A 22,634-nucleotide genomic window follows, 5' to 3' on the forward strand; every position below is an offset into this window, starting at 1 on the left:
TATATAGGCGTCCCCAGTATATAACCTTCCAAATTGGATCATTGGATTACTTGAGCTCACCAGCCACTGAGGAACAAGCAGTTAGTCTTATTCATGTCCATGTTCAGTCACTTCGTCCACAACCACTGTACCTCTTCACTAACACATCTCTTCACAACCCCTGCACCTATTCACTAACATCCCTCTTCATCCCCTGTATTTTTTCACTGTCCATTTTCTAGACCGCAGCACTTGCATCTCACCACAATCACCTCTCTCCACAGCCTCTGTTTCTCTTGAGGGGCTCATCTTTCCTCAGCCCGTGCATCTCTTCCATGTCCCATCTTTCAACATCCCTGCATCTCTTTATTGCTTCATCTCTCGACAGCAGCCCCTGGATCACTTCACAGAGGCTTCACTTCTTCACTGACCCATCTCTCCACAGCAACTGCGTCTCTTCAGTGTCATCTCTCAACACTCAGGCCCACATCGCTTCACTGCCATATTCGTCACAACAACATCTTCTCTCCATAATCTGCACTCATTTCTTCATCGTCGCTGTATCCTTTAACCGTCACATCTCTCTACATCCTGTACGTTTTTTCACTGCCACCTCTCTGTGGAAATCCCACATCGCTTCATCGTCACATTGCTTTATAGCCCCTACGTGTCTTCTCATCTTTCTCCACATATGTTGCAGCGGCGAGCCCCCGGAGGGGCTCAGGAGCCGGCGCCATAACCCGGCGGCGAGCCCCCGTAAAGAAAAAGGGGAGGGGGGACACGGAATGGCTCGAAAAGGAAGGCGCCGGGCAAGGTGTCCCCCCTCAGCCCCCCCCCCGGCATGGCAATGGCCAAGTGGGAGGGCCCGCGGGGTTCAAACCCCCCAATCACGAAAGTGGCGCGAACCCCAGAGTGCCAGTTGGGGGGCTTAAATGCGCGGCTCCCCCAGGTAAGCTCCTAGCATCCAGGAGCGGGGGAGCAGCGCGACGGAGTAACGAAGAGCTTGTCGACGACGTGGGCCTCGACGACATAGGAGCACTTGACGAGACGGCAACTCAAGCCCGTGGACAATGCCGCCGCACTGCCCAGCTGCCTCAACCGGAGCCCACTCGGCAAGCACAGGACCGGAATCGTGCCAACTCACCCGGTGCCCACCCGGGGAACGTGCAGCCTGCAGCGATTGCCCGACGCGACCGGAGCCCACCCGACCAGCGCAGGTGTTGGGAGAAGCGCCCGACCCGGCTGGTGCCCAACCGGCGAGTGAGCGGCCCGCGGGCAACGCCCAACGTGACCGGAGCACCCGGGGCAGCGCAGGACTGCCAGGTGAAAAGCCCGACGCGACCGGAGCACACCCGGGTCAGCGCGGGATGGCCAGGCGAAGAGCCCGACTCGACCGGAGCCCACCCGGCGAGTGGACGACTGCTGCGGCGTGGGTAAGAGCCTGACGAGACTGGAGCTCACCCGGTCACCGTAGGACTAAGAGCGGACCTTGCCCGGCCAAAAGAACACGCCCGCAGCGGCTGTGGAATGTGGCCGGCTCCCTCCAAGTCCCTGCAGGCAGTGAGTGTGGGGCGGTCAACGATCGCTCACAAGGGCAAAAGGGAGAGAAGAACGCCCTCGGCAAAGGAGCACAAAAGAAACGAGGAACGGCTCCAGGCGCCCCCTAGCGGCGGGAGGGCGCAGAGCAGCACCCGAGGCCAGGGCCAAAAACAAGCACGGGCTGCTGTACAGGAGCTGCTCGGGGCAGGATAAAGACGGGGCATTGGGGCAAAGAGCAGGAGGCAGGTCAGTGCCAAGTAGCAACAGCCAGGTTTGGTGCAGGGGCATTGGCGGCAGCACAAGTTTTGTTTGTTTTGGTGCATAAATACCGCGGCAGCATCCCGCGCAGGACACATGGCTAAGAAAGGGGGCAAACAGCAGGATCAGGAGGACGTGCAGGACCTACTGAGGAGGATGCGAGCAGCCGCGGCAGTTCATGGAGATGGCTGGTTGCAGCAACAACTCAACCGCGACCCAGGGCAGGGAACCAGCAGGCAACGCGGCGGAGGCGCACCACCGTTGGAAAAAAGGAAGAGGAAGATGCCAGCGAAACTCACAGACGCGGCGAAGGTCACAAAGACGCCTGACAAACGGATCCAGCCACCTGCAGCCACCACGGCGGCGGCAGGACCGGTCCAGGGGCCCAAGGACACAGCTACTGACGGTGAGCAAATTAGCGCAATAATTCAGGAATGTTGCAGGGCTATGGCGCCAATGTTACTGAAAGGATTGGGGGTGCAAGGCACAGTGACACAGGGGGTGCAAGAAAGCGCGGGGCAGGGGGCAGGGCTGATGAAAGGAGCCACAGACCCACATAGAGGGAGGCCACAGGGGTACCCTGGCACCTGGTCAACCCAGGGACGTCGCAACAGCACCACTTAGGACCAACACCCGCGGAGGGGGAGACAAGGTCGCCCACGGTAGCCTGGGGTATCGCACCACCCGCAAGCTTACCCCCGGGAATAGGTCCATCACCCGAGGCATACGCACAGCCCTCGCCGGGTCCGGCATCCTTGACCACCAGAGCCACGGGGCTAGCCAGCCTCATACCCCTAGCTGTAAAAGAAAGGATCAGGAGAAAGGAGTTTATAGGTATATTCTCGATGCTGGAAATTCAGTTAGAAGGGCTGGATTTAACAACATGCAATAAGAAGGAAGAAGATAGGAGGGAGAGAAGGAGGGAGCGCAAGGAGCGGACATTTGACAATTGGTTAGACGCATTCAGGATCATGGCATGCATCATTGTCGAAAAGTTCCCGCGCTGCGCAGCCGATCTATGGCTTTATTAGGCCAACATACACAACGCGCAGTGACAGTTCCAGGGCGACGCTTGGCTAGAATATGATAAGGGCTTCAGGCTAAAAATGCAGACACACCCTGAGATGGAATGGAACGAGGAAGACATATCAGGATTCATCTATAAGATGATGGTAGCGAAAGAGGTCAGGACAAGGGGCAGGAGGAGCGATCACTCCTTTCGGCCCCCCTTTCAGAAGGGAAGAGGGAGGCGTTTTCAGCCATTTCAGAAGCACAACCATGCCAGCGCAGGTAGAGGGGCACACGCCAACGGGCCACCAGCTATCTGCTGGAAATTTGAGGCCGGGGAATGTACATATGGGACAGCATGTTAATTCCAATACACATGTTCCACGTGCGGGGGAGGGTACCCCGCAGCGAGCTGTAGGCGCAAGGATGACCCCAAACGCGACAAAAGGTAGAAAAAGACACAATGAGGCAAGTGGAGGGGGCGGAGAGGGGGCAGAAAAACAGGACAGAGAAGCGTGGCTCAGTGGTTAGAGGCGGCAGACCCGGAAGCTGAGATCAGCCGTGGACCAGGGTTTGATTCCCCGCCTTGGCGGGTCTCGGGCTCAAAAATTCCACGGACTCGACAATTCTCGCTCCGGTGCCTACTCGACTCACGGGGTCACACTCTGCGACTCTGGGCAATAGCTTGCTTAATCTCCACTACGGCCCCTCGCGGCGGGATGTCTGGCTTTCACCTTGTGAATACCCTGCCGGGGTATCTCACAGGGGAATACCAGGACGGGTTCCCTAAGCAAGCGCCTTGAGACCCCTGGGTGATTCGTGCGCTATATAAATCGAAATACATTTACATTTACATTTACATCTAGCGTGGTCCCCCATTAACACACAGAGATTAAGAGTGCTAGCCAATGGATACCACAACAAATCAGATGCAGAAACACTAGTACACGGCTTTGATAATTGCTTTCCCATCCCCTTCAGAGGCCCCCTCCCCCCTGCTGCGAGAAAAACTTGAAGTCAGCAATGCAACACCCAAGGGTGGTGGCCAAAAAGATAGAGAAGGAGAGGCAACTGGGCAGGATTGAGGGCCCCCTCTCAGCCAAAAGGGTGAGGGAACTGGTCATATCACCGCTGGGAGTGGTACCAAAAAAGGAGCAAGGGCAATTCCGGCTGATCCACCACCTCTCGTTCCCAGAAGGCAGGTCAGTGAACGATGGGATTGAAGCGGAGGTGTGCTCAGTAACATTTTCCACAATTGACGACGCAATAGACCTGATAAAAACCACAGGCAGCGGGACTCTCATGGCAAAGGCAGATATCGAGTCAGCATTACGCCTTCTCCCAGTCCATCCAGATAGTTTCCACTTGCTAGGTTTCCAGTGGGAGGGACAGTACTACCATGACAAGGCAATGCCCATGGGAAGCTCAGTGTCATGCGCATACTTCAAGCTGTTCAGCACATTCATAGAGTGGGCACTGCATGATAGTCACCTGGCAGGCGGGAAGCTGCATTACCTGGACGACTTCCTGTTTACCGGCCCAGCTGCGTCCTCCGCATGCGAGGATACACTGGGGGCATTCATTACTCTAGCGGGTGAACTGGGGATACCCCTGTCCAAAGACAAGACGGAGGGGCCAACCACGAAGATCGTGTTCCTAGGGATTGAGCTTGACTCAGTCATAGGGACATCTAGGCTACCCCCCGAAAAAGTAGAAGACTTTAGACGGGACATAAGGAAACTATGCGGGCGAGACAAGGCCACATTGAGGGACATACAACAGCTCATAGGGAAACTAAATTTCGCAACAAGGGTCATACCAGCAGGCAAGGTGTTCGCAAGGCGATTGACACGGCTGACACGGGGTCTCAAGCACAGGCACCACCACGTGCGGCTCGGGGCCGAGGTGAAGAGGGACTTACAGATGTGGGACACCTTCTTGGCAGACTTCAACGGGGTGCTGATTTGGAGGGAGTGCTGGCTGACCAGTAAACAAATCGAGCTATACACCGATGCATCAGGAAGCACGGGGTTTGGAGCGATTTTGAGGGAACAATGGAGCACAGGCCAGTGGCCCAGCAGCTGGCACAGGCAAGGCATAACAGGCAACATAACATTCTTGGAGCTCTTCCCTATCGTAGTGGCGCTAGTAATTTGGAAAAGGGAGCTCCGGGACAAGAAACTGACCCTATGGTCGGACAACAAGGGCGTTATGCAGGCGATTAACAGAGGGTCGGCTAGGTGCCCAGACACACTGAGACTAATGCGACGTCTGGTTACATTACAGCTGGAGGGCAACATAGAGCTGCGAGCAAGGCACATACCAGGGGTGGAGAACGAAATAGCAGATGCGCTATCAAGATACATGATGGGCAAATTCAGGAAGCGGACACCCAAGGCAGAGAGGAGCATGACCCCCTTCCCGAACCAGCTGTGGGAGCTGGCAGAGCAGACTTGTTGGAATTGATCACACACGCACTTGCCCCCGCGGCAGCCAAACTCTACAGAAAATACATAGAGACAGTGATGAAAGTGGGGGGCATCCAATCCCTAACTAACAATGAAGACACCAGCAGGGCAGCGGAACAGTTCATCGGCTGGGCCTACAGGGAGGGGAAATCTAGGTCGTGGGCACAGGCTCATTGGCTGCCGTGACCCACTACGCAAAGCTAGAAACAGGGCACAACCCTATTGCATCCCATTACTTCAAGGGGTGGAGAAGGAAGGAAGGAAAGGCAGTGGACACAAGACGCCCAATAGACTTTGAAAAGCTAGGAGCGCTACTGGAGGCGCTGAATGGCGTAACAACAGACGGGTACGAGTGGCTGCTCATCCGGGCTGCGTTCACCACGGCCTTCTTTGGGGCATTCCGCATCAGCGAGTTAGTAGCCCCTGCCAGAGAAGGGCTGGCTGAGCACTGCATTCAAGCCAGCGACGTGTCGCCCAGGGCAAAGGGAGTAGAGATGGTCCTAAGGCGGTCAAAAATGGACCAGGCAGGAAAAGGGGCCATAATCAGATTACATTGTATTCAGGATCAGAGACACTGCGCGGTGTGCTGCCTGCTGGCATTCATGGCAGTACACCCAGCGGGGGAGGGACCACTGTTCAAACACAGGGACGGCACACAGCTCAGCAAATTCCAGTTCACAGCAGTAATGCGCCCAGCACTCAGCAGGGCGGGCCTGCCGCCGAGGGGCTTTGGGTCCCACTCCTTCCCGATAGGGGCGGCCACGACCGCAGCACAAGATGGGATGTCCGAGGCAGTAATACAAGCGGTAGGAAGATGGCGCTCGCAAGCATACAAAACATACGTGCGCCCGCAGCTGTTATGACCAAGGGACGCGTGGGGAAACCCAGGTAGTGACTGCCCGTGTTTTCATTGCTCCAACAGGCAACAGACCTCACCTAGTCTGGGTGGTGGGCCACTCCTTTGTTAGGCGGATGGAGGCATGGTGGAAAACCTCAGGGCCTTCACTAGGGGACAGACCAAAGCACATATGCATCCGATGGTTCGGTTGGTCGGGCATGCGTTGGGAACAATTGGCGGCAGCCATCAAAGGCCTACGGGAAGACGCAGGCCGGCACCCAGACGTCTTGATCATACACCTCGGAGGGAACGACCTAGCCGGGATGGGGCGGAGAGCGCTGCTCCTCTGGATACAAAAAGACCTAATCAAGACGTCCAGGGCATTTGGGCGCACAGCAATATTAAGGTCCGAGCTGATCAGTAAAAAGGAATGGCGCAGAGCAGAATCCTACAAAGGGGTTGAAAACTCAAGAAAAAAGTTGAACCTCATGGTGAGCAAGTTTTGCAGAGCAAACGGCCTGGGATCAGTCAGGCACGGGTTGATACACACAGACCGCCCAGAGTATTTTGCCAACGATGGGGTGCACCTCTCCGAGCAGGGCATGAGAATTTTCTGGACCAACCTGTGGGGTGCCATGGTACTGGCGGGGTGCCAGTAATAAAGCGGGATGTAGGAGGGGGAGCTGCAGGAAGACGGCAGCCTCCCTGACGGCGTGGCGAAGGGCTACGCTGAGAACGGTTGGTACAGAGGCACACCGGAGGGCGGCGCGCCAGAATAGGTCCACTCACCTTCAGATGCCGCACGGGTGGTCTAAGGAAAGCGACCCTGGGATGCCTCATGGCTGGGTTTCATTGCTACAGAAGGGAAGGGGTAGCAAGCAGAGACGGCGCTCGCAGCCCAGCCCCCGCTGGATGGCTGGGCACATCCAAGTCGGACAAGGTAGCGAGGCGGCCTAACTCTGGGGACAAAGGCTACCCCCTTCCCGCGCAAACGAGGCGCAAAGAAAATTCCAACCTACCAAAGAACCGTCCCAAAGGGCCAAGAGATTATCACAAGGAAATGTAGAATGATATAACATGCAAAGTGCAAAAATATAACTGTTTCCTTGTAACCCTAATAAACTGCGGCCAACAAATGACCACCACGAGACAAAAAGTGTAGTGGCTTTCTTGGCGGGAGGGGAAGAACCAAAGGGGAAAGATGGAGTATGCATATGGAGTGGGGCAGAGTGCAAGGGTTATTGCATTTTGTGACCCTGTCCCTTCTATAACTGTTCACAACTTGTTCATCCTTCCATTCACATTTATTTATAGCTGCAGCAACTCTCCTCAGCCTCAGTATCTCTCTACAATCCAGCATGTTTCTACAGCAGCATCTGTTCCAAGCCAAACATCCTCCCCTCAGTCCCAGCACATGTGTTCACCTCTGTAACTGTTCACAACTTGTTCATCTCTCTATTCACATTTATTTAAAGCCACAGCATCTCCCCACAGCCTCAGTATCTCTTCCCAGTCCTACCTTTTCTCCAAATCATCTTTCACCAGCGACTGCATCTCTGCTGGAAAAGGTGTTATAAAAGGCATCAGCGTTTGGACATTTATTTTATGCAGACAAATCTATGGTCAAGGACTCTCTACAGGAAGTGTAAAGGGCAATCCCTGATATCAGGGAAGGTCCTAATCCCCCAGCCGGCTCCCTCTTGCCACAAAACACCCATTCTCCGTATGTAACTGTTTGTAAAGTAGCATGAATGAGCGGCTCATTACCTGGAAACTGGCAGCATCCTGGGTACCGTAGTGTTAGGACTTCCAAATTGAGGACTCCTGGCAGGGTTGGAACAGATAACAGGGGTTCTGTGTTTGGCTGCCGGGGTCGCCATCTTCACACTGAAATTACTTCATTCAGAACCATAGCACACCAGCATTACGCCGCTACTTTCTGATCCAGTCCGTGGCTTACAGACTTCACAGACTGTCGAGCGAGGAGGAGAAGCAGGCTGTGGCGGCTCCGCTGCGGGGGGAAATTGAGGAAGGCGAGAAGCATCTGAATTGACCGGTTTCACTCCGGCACGAAAGGAGAGATCACTATCCCTGCACTATTACGGCTCCATTCCGGTACCACGCCGCGAGGTCCTGCGAGTCACCGCCGCAGTTGCTTACGCCCCCCAGTCCTGACATACGAGTGGACCAGGAGTGGACGGAGAACAGCGGGAACAGCGGGAGCAGGCGAGGTGAGGCTGCTGCACAACGTGAGCGAGGCAGCCGCTAAGTAACCCCTCAGGACCGGTGCTAAGAGCAACTGGCTCGACTCCCGTCAGGACCGTGACTCGACCTCTACCTTCAAGCCGGGTGAGTGCAAACAGCGCGGCAGCCTGCACCCACCGCATTCACGGGCTGCGGGGGGGTGCGGTGGTGTCCAGCCGGCTGTTCACTGGCCGCAACTAGCAACCTAAGCGGAGCCCCGAAAAACCATGCCAAAAGCGGCAGAGTGGCAATTTGAAGCAGAAATCCACGTCAAAAGCGGCAGAAGCCACGGCAGCGGAGCAATGGTGTAGTGGAGACCCGAAAAGGGGAAGTGTCCGAGCAGCAGCAGCAGCAGCAGCAGGTCAGGACGGTGAGCCCCCCCTCCCCAGCAAAATCCAGCAAAACCTAGCACAAAACCCAGTGAGGATACTGGGCAAGGCCATTCTGCCGGCTACAGGCGGGTGTGAGCGCTAAGCTAAGCGATGCGACAACAACACCGCTGTAGCCTTGCCTCGGCGCCCTCGGCCCTTACACCAGCTCCACCGTTGATGAACTGAGAAAGACCGGGGAAGCCAGGAGCCAGGAACTAGGAGATCAGAGCATTGCGAGCCGGTGAGTCAGCGCCAAGGCGACAAGGCACGGAGCTTGCTGCTGTTGGTGTTCTGTCTATCGGCGCAATGTACTAAACGTTGCATTAGCGAAACTTGGTGTAACCTGAGTAACTTACTACAAGCGCTTTATTTTTTTAACACTAGAGAGAGTAGCCATTCCGCCACACTGCAACACCAACACCGAACAATACCACACTACTTCTCCCTGACGGCAGCTGCTCCAGTTCAGAGGGGGTAGACAGGCTTGGGAGGCGGAGTGGAAAGTAGAACGGAGGGTTGCGGAGGCGGTGCGGTTCTGTGCTTACTGATTCTTAGGAGCACCAGTGGCAAAAAGGCAGGAAAAGCAGGGCTCGGAGTGGCTGTATAAGACCTCAGCCGCATTAGAATAGTGGATGGCCCGGCAATCAAATAAATTTACGACAACCCTCTAATCAGAAGAGAGACAATAAAAGACAAGTAAGCCGGTGGCGGCGGTCCACTTCATCCACTACCGACATGAGGTCAGGAAAAGTCAGGGGGCCCCTGGAGCCAAAACCAAAGCCCACAGCAAAATCGAATGAAACATCAGGAAACGAGAAAGGGCACAAGAAAATGAAAACAAGTGCAAATCCCGCCATCGGAACAGATGTGAATCTCTCGTCAATAGAGCAGGCATTGGGGTCAAACCAAAACATAAGGGAGCAGGGATCAATAATGGCCCTGTTTTCAGGGTCTGAGCCTGCAGCAAGTGCACCTCAAATTACTAGAAAGCTCCATCAGCCCAAAATATATACAAAGTTTGAATTTTTAAAGGATGCAGGCTCTGCCATTTTTCGAGCAATAGTCACCTGCACGGCCTGCAAACACCACTACTTCCCGCTGTTTTGAGTCCAGCATGTACGCAACCATCAGTGCCTGCACCCATTAGTCTCCTCTCCCCAGGAAATCATTTACCAGACCCTACGCAAGGCAGCAATCCAAGGCACAGGATTACAAGCATTCCTTTGGAGATTCTAAGCGCAAGCGCGAATAGAGAGACATCTAACTCTGCTGCGGTGTATAATCAGAAACAGAACCCATCACTTGCTTATCCAGATAGCATGGAAATCTCGTCACCAATCTCAAACTCATTGGACGATTACAACGTTAACGCGAACAAGATACTCACCTCAGCACAAACAATAGCGGACAGAACAGACACTTGCCTAATTGATAAGGCTTCTGGGGACGGCCTACAGACAAACCGACAGATACAAGCGCCGCTTTCAATCAAGGAAGCATCACTCGGCTCGGCACTGGACTTTTAATCTACGAGCCAAACCCACAGCACTCCTATCAAGTCTGACCTAATGGCTGGATGCGTCACACCACCAAAGGGGATGTATGACGTTACAACGCATACTTTTACTCCGCAGACCATTACAACGCGACTTTTACTCCGCATACCGTTACAACGCATAGCGCCTTGGGGCGCTGGATAGTGGTAAGTATAATTTACTATTCTAACTCCAGTCCCCGTGGACCCTAGGGAAGGTGTTGGATAGTAAATTATACTTATTACCTATCCTAGAGCGCCCCCCAGCGCAATGCGTTGTAATGGTATGCGGAGTAATGGTCGCGTTGTAATGGTAGTGCGGAGTAAAAAATGCGTTGTAACAGGTGTATACCCACCAAAGGACCAGGGAATCTATGACCAAGCAACAAACCCCCCAGGCAGGGAGGCAGTCAGCCCACATGACCTCAGCCGCAAAGCAGAAGGCAGGGCAATAATGTCTTATCTCAAGACACAAGAATGGGAAGATATATTAACAACCTATACACCAGATCACAAAGAGCCCAAAACCCTTGATTCACCCTTGGCAGCTAAAAATACAAACAAGCTTGCTAACATCTCCAAGGAGAATGAGCGGGGGAAAGAACAAAATACCGGAACGTGGAATTCACTGCTAAACACAATTCAGCTAGCAGTAGATGCACTACAATACACCAATTCGATAAAATGGAGCTCCAACTCACTCTTCTTAACACACTGGCAGTTTTTACAGCTGGCATCGACGACAAGTTAGGCAACTTAAATAACTTAATAGTGAGAGCACAAACAAACACCTACAAAAGCTGCAATTGCAGCCAGGCACTAGATAAAGTAGCCACATTGCCGTCCATGCTGAATGACCTAATAGGAGACTTACGGAATCTACACAGAGGAAATGCAACTGCAGAAAAGGGCTTTACAATACCGGAAGAAGAAGCACTCAGGAATCAGGAGTCACCCGGAATCAAAACAGAGTTAACTGTCGATCACACCCATGCACACGAAGAAACAATTCAGACGGGACAGGAACACCCAAAGAAACTCAACGCCAAACAACAGCGGCAAGAAAAAAGGAAAGGGCGGAAGCAAAAAACGGAAATTGAAACATCTACTTCTAAATACTTTCCGATCTTCTTTGCATCAAAGGACAAACCTCCTCTCAACAATGTTCACTCCACAGAGGACGAAGACCGCACGCCCCTCAGTTTAAGTCAGCAGCTGCTGCACAAAACAATCTGTAACCCGTCGAATCAAGGACTTTCGCCAAAAGATCAATTGGTACAAACAGACGTACATAGAGTTGTGGTAGCAAAGACGAAACAACTCACCCAGCCAAACTGTGACAAGAACATGACAGCGAGGGACCTCGACGGCCAAAGGGGAGCTCTAACATCGCCCAATAAGGATCCTCCGACTCAAATGGCGAGGCAAACACTTGAAGCAACTTCCAACAAAGATATACTACCAATAACAGCAAGCAACTATATACTTAGGCCTACTTCCGAGATCGGGAACAGGAACGGAATGATTGACTCAATGCTAAGACAAACCCATGAAGTTCAACCGAAAGATACACTAGTTAAGATCACCCATCCTGATCCCAGACAAACTGAGCATCCCGAAGCAAACGGGACTTCTGAAATACAAACAACTTCAAAACAAACACTCCTTTTTAAAGCAATAACCCGCAAAGCCAATCTGCCAGGCGAAGTCACGACCCAGGCATCTCATGAAGTCCCCTCAGCTCAGGGCTCGTCAGTTCAAGTACACCAGACAACTAAAAAAATATCAAGCGGAAGGAAGCATCAGACAATCAACAGAGATGCTTGTCTTTCTTCCGGAATACACGTTGCAAGGGCATCACGACACGCTTAATCGTGGCAATCTTCTCAAACTAATGGAATACATTCCCAGTCTGGAGGGAATAAGCTTGAATGACCTAATCTCTGTTGAATTTCTGCCTGCCACAAATCCAAACACCCCGGAGGCAACCAAGACTACCTGGTCCTCTAGTATTGTTGCAGATTTAATTGCAACAGAAGTGGAGCAATTTAAGTCCTGGGGCATCAAGCTAGTTCCTCTTTTAAAACCAGCTTATCCATCACCTCTTCAGAGGAGGAAAAGCCTTGAATCAGCGGCAAAACCGACAAAAACCCTTAGCGTTCTTAGAGGAGCCTTGGGCAGCTCGCCCAAAAAAAGAGAGAATACGCCCTGGCAGCATTTGGAAGCCAGGTCGAGGGTGGTAGCAGCACACCCAACAAGCGGGCGTCGGGCAACGCCAAAAGCCCACCAGACCAGCACTCTTACCACGACCAACTTAAAAAATGCAGATAGCCCTCAGGGACAGACAGAAGCTAGCTCAAGGGGAGCCTTCCACCAAAACCAAACACTAACAAGGGAAACACTGTCTCGTACGATCTTCATACATCCCGAAGAGGCCTGATGCCATCAACAAATAAGAGATGACACAAAGGGCAGGGTGCCATCTATATGCATCTGCTCATGGAATATAAATGGCCTAGCATCAAAAATGGATGACCCGGATTTTCAAAAGTACATCTCTCTATTTGATATAGTAATGCTGCAAGAAACCTGGCTAACATCGACACATCATATTACGGGTTTCACTTGTTTCTCAACAGCAGCAACCAGAACCAACAGATTTGGTCACCAGTCAGGAGGTTTGGCCACATACATATCCACTACAACAATCTCATCGGCAGCCCTTATGGACTCTTCCACAACCACAACCTTATCAGTAAAGATAAAACTACAGCTCAGCAACAAAGAAGAAGAGATATGCCTGGTCAATGCATACGTCCACCCTAAACACAGAGTCAAAGACTCCAACACAATTTCTACCCAACTAGCGGACTACGTCTCTCAAATGGAAAAAACACTCCTCCTTTTGACTGGGGACTTCAACCAAAACATGCTTGGCTCATCAACAGAAGAAGAGGCTCTGGCTTTAAACATAATCTATACCATCCCACTACAAAGCTCCCCGCCAAGCAGGAAAAAGCATCCAAATAACGCTTTACTTAAAGAACTAGAACACCAAAACCTTCGGGCTCTAAATGGAAGATTTCTTACTGACTCTCCGCCAGTAGAAACATTCTACTCACAAACAGCCAGCTCAATCCTGGATTATACATTTACCAGTCTGGACCTATTTCCCTACGTCCTGGGATTTAGAATGGGGGACAAGGGCGAAAGTGATCATCGTCCCCAGGAATGCCATCTATCAGCAAAGACGCCCACTGCATTCAAACCAGATAGAACGATAGGGTCGATCCATTCTATTAACCAAAAAAGGATCAAATGTACGGCAACCAATTTAACAACTCTGGCCGAAACTGCCCTCCAATTATATAACACACAAAAACCAAATGCGGCCGGGTACCTCAACACTGGGAGCATTACACGGGATCTCTGCCACTTGAACTAGCAATCAAGTCTGCCCCAAAAAGCAATCTTCACAAAGAGGGCATGAAGATGAACGTAAAAAAAGGATCTAGAGCAGAACTAAGGCTACACAAAAGATTAGTCAACGTGACTTTATGGAAATTAAGATCAATGCCTGAAAATTCTTATCTTCGGATGGAGCTGAGGAAACGAAGAGCGGAGTTCAAACGCATAAAATGGAACATAAAAAAAGATGCTGAAAACGAAACATGGGCAAAATTGCTACATGATACCAAGAGCAACAATAGCGCACGTTTTTGGCAAACAGTAAATAGGATTCTGCACCCGCAAAACAACGAACCAGGCTCTCACATCATAGAACAAACATGGATCAACTATCTCTCCAGCCACTTCAATAACTACCCGGAACAGGCAGGAGTTCACGTATCCAACAATACAGAGCCCGATTCCATAATGCCTTTGTTGGCGCGCCCGATCATGAGGTAGCAAGGTCGACCCGAAAACTCCATGGATGCACCAGCCACTCAGCAAATAACACAAATAAAAAAACAGATTCGCAAGGGTAGGAAAGAAGGCGCTCCAGGACCTAACGGCATACCGCCAGCTCTTTTTAAGGAAAAGATCATAGAATGGGTCACTATTATGCAACTGTTATTCTCGGAAGTCAGACTGCTACATAAAATCCCAGAATCCTGGAGAGGGTCGACGATTGTCCCCATATACAAAAAAGGCGACAAAATGGACCCAAACAATTACCGTCTAGTAGCCCTCATTGACAATGAGGCAAAATACTTTGCGGGAACTATCTTGGAGGAGATTGTCTTATGGGCGGATCTAAATCAGATTATACCATTGAACCAGACTGGCTTCCGGAAAAACACTGGAACAGCTACAAATATTCTGGCTATCTCTCTAATAATTGATGCAGCAAAAACAAAAAAGCTGCCGCTGCACATGTGCTACATTGATTTCAGTGCGGCGTTTGATAACATCGAGAGAGACAGACTCTGGGGGAAACTGGAGCAATGGGGAATACTGCAGCAAACACTAAGCATGCTGAAGCTTCTTCACTCTGATACCTGGGTGCAGGTGAAGTTAGGAGGCGGCACACATCTGTCATCAAAAGTCTATACCACCAAAGGACTCAAGCAAGGATGCGTGCTTGCCCCAATATTGTTCAACCTGTACATGGCGGATCTGCCAGGCATACTAAATACATGCAACTCCCACTCCCCGAGGTTAGGAGGGAAGACACTGAGCAACCTTCTGTACGCAGATGATGTGGTGCTACTGAGCCACACCTACATCGGCCTCTAACAGTTACTGACTCAAACGCATAGGTATGCCACGGAAAATAAACTAAAGATAAATTTGAGCAAGACACGCACCATGTCGATAAATATATACAAAAAGCCTCAGAAGTCTTGGACATTGGGCGGTCAAAAAATAGAGCCTGCTTCCGTCTACAAATACCTGGGAGTCATCTTTGACCGAGATGGTTCATTTTCACAGCAAAAGCAGGAAGTAAAAAGGAGGGGGTCTTGCATTGCCGCCACATTAAAAAGTATAGTCAACCAACTGACGGGACCAATTCTGACTCCCTATCTGAAAGTCATCCAGGCTAAACTACTACCTTCCATCTGCTACGGCAGCGAGGCATTACGCGGGAGAGACTCCAAGAACCTGGATATAATCCAAACAAAAGCCTATAGAACAATGTTTTCGCTCCCGTCCTATACATCGCCAGCCCAAGTCAGGTTGGAATTTGGATTACAAAAACAAACTCTTGCAAGACAGGGTGCTTATATTAATTGCTGCCACAAACTTCGTTCTGCTACCACCAACACTCAAAACTTGCTGTTATGGCAAGATATACAAAGCAGGGATGGATCTCAGGCAAGATCGTATCTGAAGGCAGCCTTGGGAGCCACTAACCTAACAGCAATTTGGGACATGCAACTCGGGCATAACGCGTTCAAAAAATTGGTTTGGAAAACCATCAAATCTCTTTCACTATTAGAGGACAAAGAGACTTTTGCCAAAAAAAAACCATGCATGGATGATTTTAAACTCTTATAAATCCCTGACACCACAACCATACTTTAGCCAGGGATACCCCAAGGCAACAAAACTGAAGTTCTTAAAACACAGACTAGGGGTCTTGCCCACTAGAGAGCATCTTCCACCATGGCTCAGGAGCAACGGCCATGACGCCTGCATTTTTTGCAATAAGGAGAAGGGCGACATACTCCACATGACCTGTCTCTGCCAAGAGCTGCGGCCAGCCCGCCAACAGCTCTTAAAGGTCCAGCTCAAGCAGATAGGAACTCGCACTAGAAGGCAAGCGGTGCTGGCTCGCCTGAACCCTGCAAACACGAAATTGAACTGCGTGGGCCTCATTTATGAGGCCTTGCGTCAGTTTTGCGCTTCCGATGCGTCACTTTTTGTGACGCATCGGCGGCGTAAAACATGCCTCCTGTTGTGCACTATTTACAAAGTGACGCATCTAAGCAGATGCGTCACTTTGTAAACCCCTGCACTACATTATACCTGCGTCAGGTATAATGTATGCAGAGGGGGCGTTCCCCCGCAAAAAGCCTCGTAATAGTGACGCAGTGAAATCTATGAGATTTCACTGCGTCACTTTTAGGACACTGTTGCGTCAAAATCTTGCGCCTGCCTCACAGCGGGCGTAAGACTGACGCAGGCCCTTTCACATGGGGCTTTCCCCATGTGAAAGGACACATTGCTGGAGTTGCGTCACTTTTGTGACACACCCCAGAAATGCGTGACTTTTGCGCTTACAGATACGTCAGAAATACTGACGTATCTGTAACTCCTTGCGACATGATGCGTCATACTGTAAATATGACGCATCAACCATGTCGCAAGGAGTGCGCACTGAGAAGTGACGCATCGCTGCTTTCACGCAGCGATGCGTCATTTCTCATAAATGAGGCCCCAGATATGTAAAGTTCCTTGCGATAATTGAGCAAGAACTGTCAAAAAACATTCCGAACATTGACACAGAAAATATATAGACGCTTATCAGAACTCAAGGAACATGCTCTCCTGCCTTAAAAGAAATTTTCCTGGTCATTAGATCGGGTTTTTTTATCGTATGTTCTTTTAATGATGACTTATTGAATCGCTTTTCTAATGAGATTTTAAAGATTTTTGTAAAATGTTTGCACTGGTTTTAATTAACTATGCATAATAATAAATTAACCAATTTACCCATATATATCTGTTGCTGCCCCAGTGATTCAACCTATCTTGTTCGATACTGCTATTGTGCACCTGGGCTCTGCTCTTGTTAGTTAATTCACTGCTGTTGTACCCACCACGTCTGCTGGGTGGTTGTGTCAAGCAGTCAATGTTCTTATCCTCTGACCTCTAATGTTACAGTGAGAGCTCTTGTTCTCTCTTCCTCTGGAGATGCAGATTCTGGCACAAGAAAGTCATACTTTGGCCATTCCACAATGAAGACAGCACCTAATGTCCATGAAGGTCACACAACGCAGAGCAGCATCTAAAGTTGCTGCACTGCCTTGTGTGCATTGTGCCCAGACGTGCAAAATGGGGAATGTTGGGAAAAATAAAAGCATTTCTAATTTTTAACGCCTGCTTTAAACAAGTGCTAGTTTTTTTGGGTGCAAACCCCTGTCAACCAGGCCTCGGGCAGCTTCTGCAATGATTGCAGCCTGTGCAGCACAGGATGAGCCCCGCTGACCCCTGGGCCCGGTGCAATGCACCCTCTGCACCACTGATAGCTGCACCCCTGATATGAGTTTTTCATAAGAGACTGTGGCTGATATACAGATCAGAATGAGTCTAACACTGTAGACTGGACCAGGCTCACATCGCTCAGCAGGTCTGCTGTCTTGTGGAAGACTGCAGACAGGCTGCGGACAAAGATCCTACCTCAGAGCAGCCATGCCTCAAAAAGATTCTGCAACAAGGTGCCACATTCTTGTGTTTTGATGGACATGAACTTATTCAGTTACCCTCACTGCCCTGCTCATAGTTGCTCCCTGTGCAGCACTTACCAACTGAATAAGGCTTGGAGAGGACAGCTCCTCTTAGAAACTGATCACAAGCCATGAAGTAACCGGGTGTGCTAAAATTAGACACATTTACTGTTACTGGCTATGGTTAGTGTCTATGGGATCCAGAAAATCCCTTGTTTTTCAGGTCCAGCAGAAGTGGGTTTGCCAGGCTCGGTTTTACGGCACCCAATTTTATCACAAGTGATATTTTGCATGCGTTTTCATAGGCCGTTAAAACTGATTGGAGAATATACATGTGCGGAAACACTGTTGACAGGAAAGGAAATATTCAAACAGGAAATATATAATGTCTTGATGACAAATGACTTCTATGGTATAGAACAGCACACTAACTGATTGGACTTAATTTAAGAGCAGCCACGCCCATCAAAAACTTTATTTGTCAAGCTGCTGCAATTCAAAGAGTTTCTGAGAGCCAGTTTGTGTTTTTTTCGTCGTTTTCAAACCAACTCAAGAAACTGCTATCCATTTCCTCTGACCTGCCTAATCAACACCTTGGGACCTGTCTGTGTTTACAAAAATATATATATTTAGTGAGCCTGAATTGCATCTACTGGCAGAAGAGGAGGTTAAAAAAGAGCCCCAGCTCATGAGACATGGATTACATAAAACCAGTGCCAACACCAGAGAAAAGGTTTCTTGAAGGCCACAAACCTCACAGAAGGTGAATGCAGTCCCAGTACACTCCAGGACAACTGAGGACTTCCAAGGGCATTTTTAGGACTTAAAACATTGTGTTTACTTTCCAAACACAGACATGAGAGCCTTGACACTGATGGGGGTCCTGCAGCAGACCCCAAATTGACTCCCTGACAGGAGCAGATCAGTAACGTGCCGCTGCATTCAAATTCTGCCCAAAGACAACATGAAATAGACCTTGAGAAACAGAGAGCAATTAAAAGGGTTATTTGTCGTATTACACTAGTTGTAAAAGTTGACTACTATGTCTGACTAAGGACAGTTGGTCCTTTTGTGGTCACTTGAAACACAGACATGTGACCTGCAACAGAGCCAGTTTTGGCATATGACTGGCACACTGTTGCACTCTCTAGCAGCTGCGGCCGCTACAGGTAAGAGCGGTGGGGCGATGGGGCCAGGTGAGGGGGGATTTCGAGAGCTGACCACGAGGGAAAATTAAATAAATAATACATTTTCTATCATGGTCGTCTCTCGAAATCCCCCCTCACCTGGCCTCACCACCCCACCGCTCTTGCCTACAGCGGCCGCGGCTGCTCTCTAGCCATCCCTTTTTTAGCAGCTATTCAGCACCCCTTTCCACACATCCTATTAGTAAGTCTCCCCTTAGGGCCTTGTAGATATGCCATAGTGATAACATCCAAGAACCATCAGTGCCCCAGCAAAAAAAAACACTAAGCATGTGCAAAGGCAATAGATCTCACCTTTGTGATCGATCACATGCTCATTCCTGGCCTCTCTCCAGTACACACAGAGTGTTGGTCACATTTGTAGCATATGTATTTACCAATTCTAATTATTTACAACAAAGTCATTGTTGTTACTCATTTATATCAAACTGCTAACAAACACTCAGAAAACCAATAAGTCTGGTTTGTTTTTGGCTTGCGCTTGTTGTCTGATACGTTCGGATGCAATAGCGGGAAACTCACAAAGAGGCCCTTAAATGCTAGTCAGGCAGCATGTTGTGTAACGCAGGATGAGCACCAAATCGTATATGCGATAGGAAGTGGGTAGAGATTGTCCCATAGGTCTATTTGTATCAGGAACCACATTATAGACCAATAAAGGGGATATTGATAGTACCCTCAATCCCAGTATGTAAACAAAGGAGCATTATGTGTGGTGTTTATGAGTATAGGGAGTGTGTATTGCTGATGTGGTTTGAGTGGGAATAAACTTAACTCTATATATGTGATCATATTAAGTGTATATGAGAATAGTAATTACATTTTATGTATATTTAATAGATGGTTGTTGTCAAAAGTCCTGAAGAAGGTGGTTTTATTGAACTTGATCCACTGAAACGCCACGTCGACAACCTTGCGGTAAATTACTGTCTGCTTTGTTTTGATTTGCTTAAATTGTTCTGATATTTTGTATTGTTTTTAATGTGTACATCACATAGATGTGATTTATTGGTTTTAAAAAGATTTTGATGTACGAATTGTTTTGATAATGAAGATCAAAGAAGATGTCCAAGAAAGTATACACACCAATGTCATCCTGAGAAACACAGTATCTTACAATGTCATCCTGAGAAATACAGTATCTTTTAATGAATTGTATGTGATTTTCTATATACAAAACCATAAATGTAAAAACAATATACATATTCTCATATATTTGTGTTCAGTATTTAGGTTTTATATAATAATGGATGAATGAGGGTGTCCGCAAAAATAGGCTAACACATGGGGCCATGGAACCAAAGTAGAGGTCTGTTGTGCACTCTGGTGGTCCTCCCTCTCTCCCTCCCTAGCTTTGGACGATGATGATGTTTAAATGCTTTGACTATGGAATGATGGTATATGTTTTTGTAATGCCTCCCAACGCCTATATGTATATTTGTATTGTGTACTGAGCTTCTTGAAATGCTAGATCAATGTGATGTACTGTTTTTTGATTTATTTGTATTGATTTTTGTTTTTCGTGTTATTCTTTGAAAAAAAAGATTTATATAAAAAATAATGGTTGAATGGTGATTGAGAAAGGTGTGTATCACAATAAGCATTACAAATTGGTGTGAAGGGAATACTTTTGTGATTACTTTATAGTGAACCCTGTCCCCTACAGCTATAAGGGTACCTCTCAAGTTTTGAGTTTAGTTCTCATGTTTTCAGCCACACCCATAAATACTTATGCCCTGTCCCTTTTAGAAGACCCCTTCCTTTTTTATCTCACTTAAAGCACTGTGGTTAACAATAGGATTTGCCTGGAGGCAGCTAAAAGCCATCTCATAGCCGGAATCTAAAATCTGCGAAAGTCTTTGGAGTCAAATCTAAAACTTGTTGAGCAGAGACAAGGAGTGATCGATTTGCTCCTCTGCTGCACTCACTCTGCAGTGTGTGGGGGAGGGCAGGAGCTCCGCTGGTGTTATGCTGACGAGCGAGGAGTCATGCACTTCAGTGAAAGAAAGCCAAGTGCTTAGCCTTCTCCAGGCTGTGATAGTATGTTCTAAGGCTCTTAGGGGTAGATGTATCAAGCTTTTTTCTTGTCGCAAACGCTGCGATTCGCAAGATAGCAGCGTTTTCGACAAGAAAAAAGGGAAATGAGATGTATCATGCAAAAAGTTTGCAATATTAAGGAATCGCAAATTTTGCGATTCCTTAACATTGCACAAGCATTTAAGAAATCGCAAATTGCGATTTCTTAAATGCTATGTGTGAAACATTTAATTTTAGCGCATTTTGGCTGAGAAAGCGCAAATTACCACCAACTTGTAGTTGGTGGTAATTTGCGAATTCTTTTACAATGCACTTTATGCAATTTGTAAAGGTGCCATGTGACGCTTATACATGTCCTTAGGGAATATATGTGCGCCATATGCGTACACATGTCATTTTCAGGGGTGCAGCAGGGTGTCCTTGAGACACCCCTGCACCCTTGAAATTATTCTCAATTTGCGATTAGCAAATTGCGAATCGCAAATTTAGAATAATTTCACATTAATTTCTATGGGCCTCCTGGCCCATAGAAATGAATGGGAAATTATTCCTTATTTGCGATTAGCAATTTGTTAATCGCAAATAAGGAATTTTAAGAAATCGCTAAAAAATAGCGAATTTCTACATACATGCCATTTTGCAATTCCCAAATAGCGATTCCTTAAAAATCGCTATTTGGAAATCGCAAAAGGGTATGTTGATACATCTAGCCCCTAGTGCCACTGTACCCCCTGAAGTAGCTGTTGCTCGGCGAAGTTGATCCAAAATACATGCAGGTCTTTTGCTCCCTGGCGAAACTGATCCAAATATTCTCAGCTTCTCTGGGAGTCAAGTGGCAGGAATGGCAGACAATTAGTGCAGAGCTGGGGAAAGAACTTGCGGTCCTGAGAATGCCAAGTTCAGCTCTTCCGCGACTCTAAATCCTCTGCACTAAGTTAACTCTCTCTGTGGACGTACTTAAAAGTAAAGGAGAAAGTATTCCATAGGATGTGCGGGCTGGGATATGCTCGCTGTCATTTATGGGTGTGAAGCAAGACAACAGGTGAGTGTAAAATCAACATGAGGGAAAGAACAGGGGACAACAGGAGAAACACGGATGAGAGACAGCAACATGGAGCACGGGGTGGTGGAAACAATACAGAGGGCTGGGAGGAATCATTGGCGATGGACAAGGAAGGAAACAAGAGGGTGAGGAGAGCAACAGAGAAGGTTGGCAAAAGCAAGACATGGGGGAAGCAAAACAAAGGGCATGGGGAAGCCAGCAAACATCTATCTTTCATATGGAGAGCTAGTGCCATTAGGAGCGTGGGAGGGTTGGGTGAGAGAGCAACGTGAAGCTCGCGGAGGATAAGTAAACCGCAGAGAGAGCAACGTGCAGCAGGGGGGTAGAAGCAATCTAGGCAAAAGAGAGAGTGTTAGACTTGGCCCTTTTTGCAGGGTCATCCCTAAACTCTTTGCTTTCCTACTAGCCTTTGTGCTGACATGGTGTTGGCGGTTTTAGGACACTGGGCACTTTAGCGCTAGTTAGCAGTGCAGAGTGTGTGCGCTCTCTGTCTGCCATAGGCTAACATTGGGAACTCCTAAATAAAACAAAATAAGTATGGCATGTTTGGTATGTGTGAAATGGAAATGATATATGCTGCGCAATGGTGTGCGTAGATTTACTTTTACTATTTTAAGAATGCCACTTTTAGAATATGGCATTTCTGTGTGCTGTGTGCCTGCCTGCATTTCTGTTTCTAGAAGGGACCGGGCTGGT

General features: G+C 48.9%; 1 protein-coding gene across 1 annotated transcript in view; it reads left to right on the plus strand.

The window, feature by feature from the left end:
* The window catches only part of LOC144768886 (dynein regulatory complex protein 11-like), a 743,718-nt gene that overhangs the window by 675,220 nt on the left and 45,864 nt on the right, over positions 1–22,634 (plus strand). Inside the window, exon 19 of the mRNA XM_078652900.1 lies at positions 19,679–19,756. Within this exon, the coding sequence (XP_078509026.1) occupies positions 19,679–19,756 (78 nt within the window). The remainder of the gene's footprint in view (positions 1–19,678; positions 19,757–22,634) is intronic.

Source organism: Lissotriton helveticus, chromosome 7, assembly GCF_964261635.1.
Source record: "Lissotriton helveticus chromosome 7, aLisHel1.1, whole genome shotgun sequence".
In the NCBI taxonomy this organism is placed as follows: domain Eukaryota; kingdom Metazoa; phylum Chordata; class Amphibia; order Caudata; family Salamandridae; genus Lissotriton; species Lissotriton helveticus.